This window comes from Capsicum annuum, chromosome 4, assembly GCF_002878395.1.
Source record: "Capsicum annuum cultivar UCD-10X-F1 chromosome 4, UCD10Xv1.1, whole genome shotgun sequence".
NCBI classification, from domain to species: Eukaryota; Viridiplantae; Streptophyta; class Magnoliopsida; order Solanales; family Solanaceae; genus Capsicum; species Capsicum annuum.
In genome coordinates this window covers 196953482-196963764 of record NC_061114.1, presented here as the reverse complement: position 1 = coordinate 196963764, position 10283 = coordinate 196953482, and the positions used below count along the sequence as shown (strand labels likewise).

Here is a 10283-nt window from a genome sequence, read left to right as displayed (position 1 = left end):
CAAAACAACAAACAACATATGAATCCTCACTAACCTTGTTTCTCCATTTAATTTAATCTCGGGTGAAAATTACAAGAATGTCACACTTGAGAAAAGAGGAAGATGCATGTTTGAAGAATTGAACCCATGACCTTGGATTTTCCAAGGAACAAGTGTGACCAGCTGGACTGGATGAGTGAAAGGAAAAACAAAGAAATATCAGAAAATCATGTTTGTTCTTAGGGAGGGAAAGGAAAGGGACGAGAAAGCAAAGGGAAGCCAATCATTAATTTGTCTCTTTTGCCTTTTCTTTATATATTGTAATTGTTGAAATCTTTCCAGGCAAATGAAAATTTTCCAGGTTGAATTTAGAAATCACTATGCTAAGCCAAATATCGGCCAGAGCTTTTTAGTAGCTAATGAATTACAAAGTTTTCCAAGACCATGTGCACGAGATCGCTTCTAGACTGGGTATCCTACAAAAAGGGAAACTAAGGAAGAAATAATGACAGCCCAATGCAAAACTATCTCTTCCAGTACATGGAGGATGAAGGATGAGCAAGGGCAGCAGATGGAACAGTATCAACTACTCGCGCGCCACTGCTTTGGTGTAGTTCAGTTGCTGGAGCAGTATCAGCAAACTGGTATGGTGCAGGTATGGTGTTCGGCAACCCTGTAGAAACTAGTATGGTGTTCGGCAACCCTGTAGAAACTGAGTATGGTGGAGGCCTGTAAGTGTCACCAGCTTTGGTGTTTGGTAACCCCACAGAGCCTTCCATGTATGGTGTTGGCCTATAACAATCAACGGGTCTGGTGTTAGGCAACCCTGTAGCGCCTTCCAGGAATGGTACAAGCCTATAAGCATCGCTGGGTATGGTGTTTGGCAACGCCATAGATCCTTCAATGTAGGATGACGGCGTATAAGCATAGGTGTGGGACGCCAGTCTGTCATGCACGGCTGCATCACCACGCGGACCATGTAACTGACTGGAATGAATTCTTATTTGACCCGGTGTATGATTACCTGCTCCAGCTCCATCCACGGCCACAACACCTCCTACAGGTCCTGCCATTGAGCCGACAGCATTTTCATGTATCGAGCCTGCAACAGTTCCATGCAATACAGAGGGGGGCAGAGAACAATTATAAATGTGGCCAGCAGTTCCCCTACGTTCTAACAAGGTGTTGTTGCCACCATCAACAACAACATGATTAACAACTCTATGTTGTTGTAGAGGCGGCCATGGATTTGGATTTGGAAAATGTGACGGTTTCATTTCTTTGTTGCTGAAACTACCAGAGGACTCAGTCTCATCAATTTTTCTCTTTTGTGCCATCTTCTGATCACCTACATGCCTAGTCAATTCAGTAAGTTCTTTCTCACCTATATGCATATTCAATTCAGCAATATGTTTCTCCAGGTTCATTATTCTCACATCGATTTGCCACCCAGGAAGGAGTTTGGAAGGATCAATGTTGTGACGTTCCAAACATTCTCTGACAGATTTCAGATCAGACAAATGCTTCTTTTTAGCTGCACGTACAACACCACCTTGTTCAAGTCCCTTACTGCTGTTCAAATATGACAATTCAGAGTTATGTAAAAACGATGACAAGATTCCACGAGGATCAAATCTGTCCTCCATTCCAAAAATATAGGCAATATCAACAGCCCCAACTACTATATTGTTCTTCAACATCCACTCTATTATTTTCGGAATCTTTTCCACTAGATCACTTGATCTCCTAAGGACACCAGCAATCCCCCTAGCGCCACTTCCATTAACCAAATGCCTAACATCCCGATCCAAAAATTCTTTTGGAATCCCGAAACACCCAATTAACAACAGCAAACCCCGAGCATCCATTTCAAGAGCCTTTGCTACACCTCCTTGTGATATCATCCTTTCCCGCCATTCTAATGCTGCTTGCTTCGCCTCTTTTCTCACCCTTTTATTAAACTTAACTACTCGTCCCTCGTCCTTGGCCTCTCCTATCATCAACAAGAAGCATTCTAAAACCAATAAATTAACCAGTCCCCTTGAGCTATTAACACACCCCTCCCTCCCTTTGTTGACGCATTCCAATACAAGCCTTCCTGGATTCGTCGAGAGCTTCAATGCTTTAGGAACTTGTTCACGCAATGCATCTATATCTGATAGATGCGTTAGCATGTAATTCTTCAAACCAACTACATTCATCGTTTGGCACAATGTTTCCAACTCTGAACGAGGAACCGATTTCACTTCGTCCTCCTCGTTCTTTTCGTCCTTCTCCTGCTCCTCATCTTCCTCCTCCACCGCCGCCGCCGGCGCTGCCGCTACCGTCGCTGTCACTGCAACTTCAGCATCGTTCACGTCATCTTCATATTCATTTTCAACCTCAGAGGGATCAGACTCGCAAGATGGTTCGGGTTCGGGTTTCGGTTCGGGTTCTGGCTCGGGAATTGGGAGTGATGGCGGAATGAACATTAGTGCCATAGCGGAGTCAATTGAGCTCCGGGCGGAATCAATGCTTTGTTCTACATCACTCAAGCATTGTTGGAACGCGAAAAGGGCGTCGGAGAGTTTGCGGAGATTGGCAACGACCGATTCCGGCGAAATTGTTGGTTGCAATCCTGATTGTTGAGGTTCTGATTGGACTAATTGAGTGGTGGTCAGTGATGGCGCTGACGACAGCGTAATACCGGCAGCGACGGCGGAATTCGTTGGTTTTTTCATCTTATTCATTTGAGTTACCAGTGGGGAAAGTGAGGAAAATTGACCATAGAGAAAAGGGGGAAAATGATAAAATTATTCCTTTTAAGTATTGGGTTAGGCTTAAATTTATCCTTAATGTTTACTTCTGAGCATATAAAAAGTCCTTTTAGTTTTTCTCCAACAGTATTAATTCTGAGATTATTTTACTTTATGTTTGGTGTATAAGTTTTGTTTTAAAATTATCAACCTAAGAAATAGTTATAACATAATTGTGGTATTACCTTTTATATCACACTTTAAATAGGATAACAATTCTGCGATTACTAATTAATGAAATAAAATAACAAAATTATCTTTCTCTACAGCTTTTCGTTCAAAACTTTTTAAGAAATCCAGATTTAAAATAAAAATAGAATTTTTCTTTTTTCTTTCTCTCCGGATTAAATCAAACAAATATTATATATTTTAATTAAAAGAAACACTTAATATATTCTGTAAATGTAAAGTATCCCAAGATTGGGCATTTACATATGCGACTTAACAAATATTTGAAGAAGTAACCTGTGTACTTGTGCCAATGAGTTAATTAGGGATTGGCGTTATTTGATTTTCTATTTGAGCAATGAATATACATTAGGAAATTCTATTTGAGCAATGAATATACATTAGGAAAAGAATGATTATAGGAAAATTCATTATTTCCCTTCTAAACTATACACGAAATGTTTAAGATATAATTAAATTATTAATGTAATCTATTACACATCTATATTATATCAAAATGAATTTAATTACTTCCCATGACTTACACTCATAAAAAGCGCGTCCCATCTTTTAAAACTTAAAAATAAATATTAAAAAAAAAATAAAAATTAATAAATTACAATCTCCAACGGTTATATTGAACAAATACCTTCATTTAAGCCAATTTGGAGTTCCAAACTCAAGAACCCTAATTCCCAAATTGGTCATCCAAAATTGAAATTCAAAATCATTTGTTTGAAGAATTGGGAACTAAATCTCTTTAATCGTTTGATTTCTTACTATATTGCGAGAAAATATAGTTCTTTTGTCTTAATTTTGTTCAGATTTTTATAATTGTTTTTCACTAAGTGTTTGTTCAACCTCTCTTAAAGCTCGTTTTGTATTATTTTTCTTAATCAAGGTACTTTAATGGCTAAGATAAGTTTGAGTAGACTTTGTAAGCAAGAAGAAGATCATGGGTTGGAAGAGGTTCAATGCAAATATGAATATCTTTTGTCTTTGATGACTTCATGGACCTCAAGAAATTCGGATAGACGATATTGAAATTGTCCTTACTATGGGGTAAGTAAATTTTTATTCAAACATTGATCTTGAATAGTGTATACAAATCTAATTGTATTCATTTTAGAATGCTAGATCATGTGATTTCTGGCCATGAAAGGATGATTATATTGATTCAAGATCCAAATTTATTATTCCTAAATTTTTGGGAAGAATTGGGAGCTTGAGGAAAAAGTTGAATCTTCTGCAAAATATATAATTTATGAACAAAAAATAGTTGATGACAAGACTACTAGGATAATTAAATCTGTAGAGAGCAAAATAGACATGAACAAAATAGAGTTGCAGCTGGATAATTTTCAGGATGATTTGAAGACGATGGAGACAAATGAGAAGAAATGAAAGTTTAAATTGGCTAAGTCCAAGAAAAGGGAGAAACAACTTTGGACTACTCTCATTTGTGTATTTATTTTTGGTGTTAGTGTTCTATTTCAATTCAAGTACTTGAAAGAAGATCCAAAAAGGTTGCGATGAACTGTTAATGTGCTTTGTTTTTGCTATGTTGTAAGGGGCTGAAATTGTTAGCTTTATAATGAACCTTGACTGTTTTGTGTAATGAAATGATAAGGTTGAACGTTGCCAATTTTTGCTTTGTTTTCTATAATTTTTTGTGGTGCATAAACTGCACATTTGTATACAACATCACAAAACTAAGACACAACCAGTCAATCAAATATTAATTAAGAATGCAGTCACTACTGCATAAGTACAATCAAACATAATCAATCAAACATTAATAAATGCAGTCACAACTGCATAAGCAAAAACATATATTTCAGCATCAACAAACTTACAGCTGCTTAATCATTAATCAAAACTTAGTGCATTTACATTTTGTTATCAAAAATATTTACAAAAAAATCACAATTACCAAAAATATTGCAGTATAAAATGCAGCTAAAGCTACAAAAATCATAACTAGTAAATTGTTTTAAATCGTAGACACGACTGTTAACCAATAAATTGTTCTAAAAGTAGTCAACATCAGTGAAATACCAAAAAAATAATTTTAAATGTAGTCATAACTGTCAATATTTATACAAAGAAAACTAACATGTTACACCAACTAACATGCTACACCAACAACTTATAGAGATTGAACATTAGAGTTTTCTTGACTCAAGTGTGCAGCCTTGGATCTTGTCTCCATTTATTTTTTTCTCTCTTATTTTTTATAGTTGCCTGGAGGTCATAGCTTTTTTCATCTTCATTTCACATTAATTTTTTATGTGCATTCACGATTTTCAATCATAACTGTTGAAGATTTAGCACTTTTGAATCTCTCACTAGGCATTTCAGGCTGCTTAAATGAAGAAAGTATTAACATTTATAGGGATTGTAGTAAATAAAATTTAGATAGTAAATAAAGTAGTAAGCTTACATTAAGAATTGTTCATCCACTTTGTGTGTAAAGTATTCTCATTTCAACCATTCGTAGTCTGTTAGTGTCAGCACCCTAAAAAGGAAAGAAAAGAAAATATCTAGCAGAAGGTAAGTATAATTAGTTTACAATGCACATATTAAATAAAATACCCTTTCTATAGAACCTTTGGTCTACCCCTTCCTCTTCCAGTTGCACCTCTCTCTTTTTCAACAGTAGATGTTGTAGCAGATGATAAACTTGGACCTACACTTAGGACTGAATCAGTTGATGAACTTGGGCCAAAATTTGTATTAGTTCCAGTAGCAGATGCATCTCTTGGACTTTTTCTTTTATTGTGATTCTCGTTATGGCAATTGTTGCATGACATCTTAATCCTTCTCTTGAACGGCTTTTCAATTTTCTTTTTGATTTTATCTTCTTCTTTCTTTCTATTCTTCCCAAGCCTATCTGGCATCTTCCTAATCGGAGGTGGCATAACAAAGATATTCTATGATTTTGGTCACATTTTTATATTTAAAACTGGTTGAATAAAGTAACATGTGTGTTTATGTAAGTTTCTCTATTATACCAGTAAGAGATGTCGTTAATTGGTTCTCATTTTTTTTGGTGAAGAGCAGTCACTGCATGAAGACAGGGTATACCCTTCAACATCCATGCTCTACAACTATAATATTATCTAGGAAGATCCACAATATGCCTATATCCTCTATCAAGTATCTCATATCCTGTATCAAAATTTTATTCTATGTTACACTTCATAGGCCTTGTTGTATTATCATTTAGTACTTTCACAGCCATTGAAGAAATGTCACTGATCTAAGTTTCACAAAAATCCCTCATATGTCTCACTTTTTTTTTATTATTTTTATTATTATTTCTTCTAACATTATAATTATTGTCTTGTGCCTTGCTCCTAATATTCGGGCATTAAAATATTCTGTCGTGTTGTTTTCAACAAGATCACACTTGTGCCAAAGTTAAAGTAAATCTTGTTGCATCGCCAAAGTTAAAGTAAACCTTGTTCCATCTCTCTAGAATGAAGTTTATCAATTTACTTAGTATTTGTTTCCCACCCAACATCTTCATATGCATAATGTTGTCCCTAAGCTCAGCCTCAATTGTAGATCTTGCACACCTTCAAAAATATTTTTCTTCTCAATACCTGTACATATAGAATTTTTGACCAGTTTGAAAGGGTATTATTTTTCCCCTTTTCGATTCGAAGGATTGAAAAATATTATTTTTCAACTTTTTAAACTATTTCGAAACCTTTAAAAAAGTTCAAAACAATTTAAAAAATTTTAGAGTCGCCATTTGATTTTTGAGAAAATATCAAGAAAAATTGAAAATAATATTTAAAAAATTCAAAACAGAAAAAATCTTTTAAGTTTAGAAATTTTGAGTAAGTGGTTCCTATTAATAATCTTGGAAGGTTGTTAAGGCACCAAGAGTATCAGTTAACTTGCGGTTATCTGGACTATTTGAAAATAACTTTTTGACTAACTTTTAAAAAAAAGTTAATTTTTGAAAAGAAATCTATCAAGAATTTTTTTTTCAAGATTTGTGCAAAACGAATTTTGACGAATTAGCGAAAATTTTAACTAAGTCTAAGAAAACTAAAAAAAACAACTAGCATATAAAGGGAAAAGGGGGAGACTAAAAGACTTAGGTCATTAAGTCCAAATCATTCAAATGAACTTGTCCTAATCTAATTAGGCTTTCGGTCCATAACTTCTCCTAATCTAATCATTTGAGTTTTTGCCCCACTGGCACCTGTCATTGTCTAATCATTTGGACTTTTGACCCATAACCTGTTCTAAGCTAGTTTTCGGACCTTGAAGGCCCCAAAATTCACTTCACCTGTATTAGATTACAGCTTTGACTTTGATACCCAAGAAAATGATTAAATAGATAAACAAATTAATAAATACAACAATAACAACAAACCCAGTATATTCCCACAAAGCGTGGTCTGGGGAGGGTAGAGTGTACGCAGTCCATACCACTACCTCTAAAGAGGTAGAGAGACTATTTCTGATAGACCCCTGGCTCAAGATTAAAGACAGTATACAAAAGCATCAAAAGCAAGGAACATGATAAAATAACTTAGGTACGACATCCACAGAAGATTGTACATTGCCAAACAAAAAACACCAAAGTCCACCTAATTACTGGCTACGCCTCATCCACACCCTTAGCCCTCTATCCTAATGGTTTTCCTCCATAGCTTCCTATCCAGGGTCATGTCCTTAATTAGCTGTAACTTCTCCATGTCACACTTAATCACTTCTCTCTAGCATTTTTTTGGTCTACCCCTACCCCGCTTGAAACCTTCCAAGGCCAACCTCTCACACCTACGAACTGGGCATCCGTACCCCTCCTCATCACATGAACAAACCATATTAACCCCACTTCCATATTTTTTCCTCCAAAGATACCACTCCCACCTTCTCCCGAATAATATCATTCCTAACCCTGTCAGCCCTTGTGAAACTACACATCTAACGCAACATCCTTATTTCCGCCACTTTCAACTTCTGGATATAAAAATTCTTAATCGGCCAACACTCCGTTTCATACAATATAGAAGGTCGGATTGCAATTCTATAGAATTTGCCTTTTAACTTGTGGGGCACCTTCTTATCGCATAAAATACATGAAGCGAGCCTCCATTTCATCCAACCAACCCCAATATGGTGAGAGACATCCTCATCTATCTTTCTATTCCCCTGAATTATAGACTTGAGATACTTAAAACTATCTCTCTTGCGAACCGCCTGAGAATCCAACTTCACTACCACCTCCTCCTTGTGCCTTGAGTCACTAAACTTGCATTCTAAGTACTCCGTCTTGCTCCTGCTCAACTAAAAACCTTTAGAATCCAGGGTTTGTCTCCAAACCTCCAGCTTATCATTAACCCCTTGTCGCAACTCATCAATTAAAAATATATTAGCTGTGAAAAGCATACACCAAGGTACCTCGCCTTGTATATTTTGTGTCAACACATCTATCACCAAAGCGAATAAAAATGGACTAAGAGTTGATCCCTGGTTCAATCCTGTTAAGACCGGGAAATGTTCAGAATCTCCTCCCACAGTCCTTACCTGAGTCTTCGCCCCTTCATACATGTCTTTATTCGCTCTGATGTACGCCACTGGGACCCGTCTGACCTCCAAGCAGCTCCAAAGAACCTCCCTAGTGACCTTGTCATACACCTTTTCCAAGTCAATAAACATCATGTGAAGATCCTTCTTCCTTTCTCTATACTGCTCTACCAGTATCCGTACAAGGTGAATTGCCTTAGTCGTGGAGCGACCAGGCATAAAACCAAACTGATTCTCCGAAATAGGCACAATCTTCCTCAACCTCCGCTCAACCACCTTCTCCCAAATCTTTATCGTGTGACTCAATAGCTTAATACCCCGATAGTTGTTGCAACTCTAAATGTCACCCTTATTCTTATATAAGGGAATCATCGTGCTCCATCTCCATGCCTCAGGCATCTTTGCTGACTTGAAAATATTGTTAAACAAGTTGGTCAGCTACCTTAACCCTGCCCCTCCAGAGAACTTCCAAAAATCCACCGAAATCTCATTGGACCTCGTCGCCCTGCCCCTTCGCATCTTGCGAATAGCCTCACTGACCTCCTCTACCTTAAAACGCCGATAAAAACCAAAGTTGCGACACTCCCTGAAAAACTCCAACTCTCCTAACACAACACATCTGTCCCCTTCATCATTCAAGAGCCTATGAAAATACGACTACCATTTTTTATTAATGAAGGCGTCTTCCACCAAAACTCTGCCATCCTCCCCATCAATGCACTTTACCTGGTCCAGATCATGACCCTTCCTCTCCCTAACCTTGGCTAGCCTAAATAACTTCTTCTCCCCGTCTTTCTCCTCTAACCCCTTATACAAACTCTCAAAAGTTATTGTCTTAGCAGCCGTAACTGCTAGCTTAGCCTCTTTTTTAGCTAACTTGTACACTTCCTTGCTCACCCGCTTCTCTTCTTCATCCTTGCTCTCAACCAACTTACCATAAGCCGCCTTTTTTTACTCCACCTTCTACTTAACATCTTCATTTTACCACCAATCCCCCTGAAACCGGCTAGACCAACCCCTCAAAATACCCAACACCTCTCTAGCAGACTCCCTGATGCAACTAGCAGCCCTATCCCACATACTATCCACATCCCCCCTGTACTCCCACACCCCATTTACCTCTAACTTTGCCCCTATCTTTAAAGCACTATTCAGAGTCAGACTGCCCCACCTAAATCTAGGTCGACCCTTCCCACCCCGCCTCAACTTGCCCTTCTAGATAGCCAAGTCCATCACTAGGAGTCTATCCTGGGTCGCAAAATTCTCACTCGGGATTACCTTACAATCCTTGCACGACGCTCTATATTTCTTCCTAAGCAGCAGAAAGTCAATCTGGGTCTTGGCTACCCTACTACGGAAAGTAACCAAATGCTCTTCTTTTTTCGGTAAGCTGGAATTCACTACAACCAATCCAAAGGCCCTCGCAAACTCCAAGAGAGCAGCTCCCTCATCATTCCTAACCCTGAACCCAAAGCCCCCATGCACATCATCATACCCTAACTGTAAAGACCCGATATGCCCGTTGAAATCCCCTCCTATGAAAGTCTTCTTCGAACTAGGCACACCTCTAATCTCCTCATCCAAAACCTCCCAAAAACTCTTCTTCACCTCCTCGTCCACGCCCACCTGTGGCGCATACGCACCATAAATGTTCAAAGTAACCCCCCCAAAACCAACTTGATAGTCATAACCCTATCACTAACCCTTTTCACCTCCACTACCTGCCCTCTAAGCTCCCCATCCACTAAGATGCCTACACCATTTCTATGCCTATCACTACCTGAATAGCAC

The 10283-nt window shown here is 37.9% G+C and overlaps 1 protein-coding gene across 1 annotated transcript; it reads right to left on the bottom strand.

The window, feature by feature from the left end:
• Nucleotides 1–503: 503 nt before the first annotated feature.
• LOC107867606 (protein FRIGIDA) lies at nt 504–2699 on the bottom strand. Its single transcript, XM_016713917.2, has one exon. It carries the CDS (start codon nt 2697–2699, stop codon nt 504–506), a length of 2196 nt encoding a protein of 731 aa, XP_016569403.2.
• Between the last annotated feature and the right edge of the window lie 7584 nt (nt 2700–10283).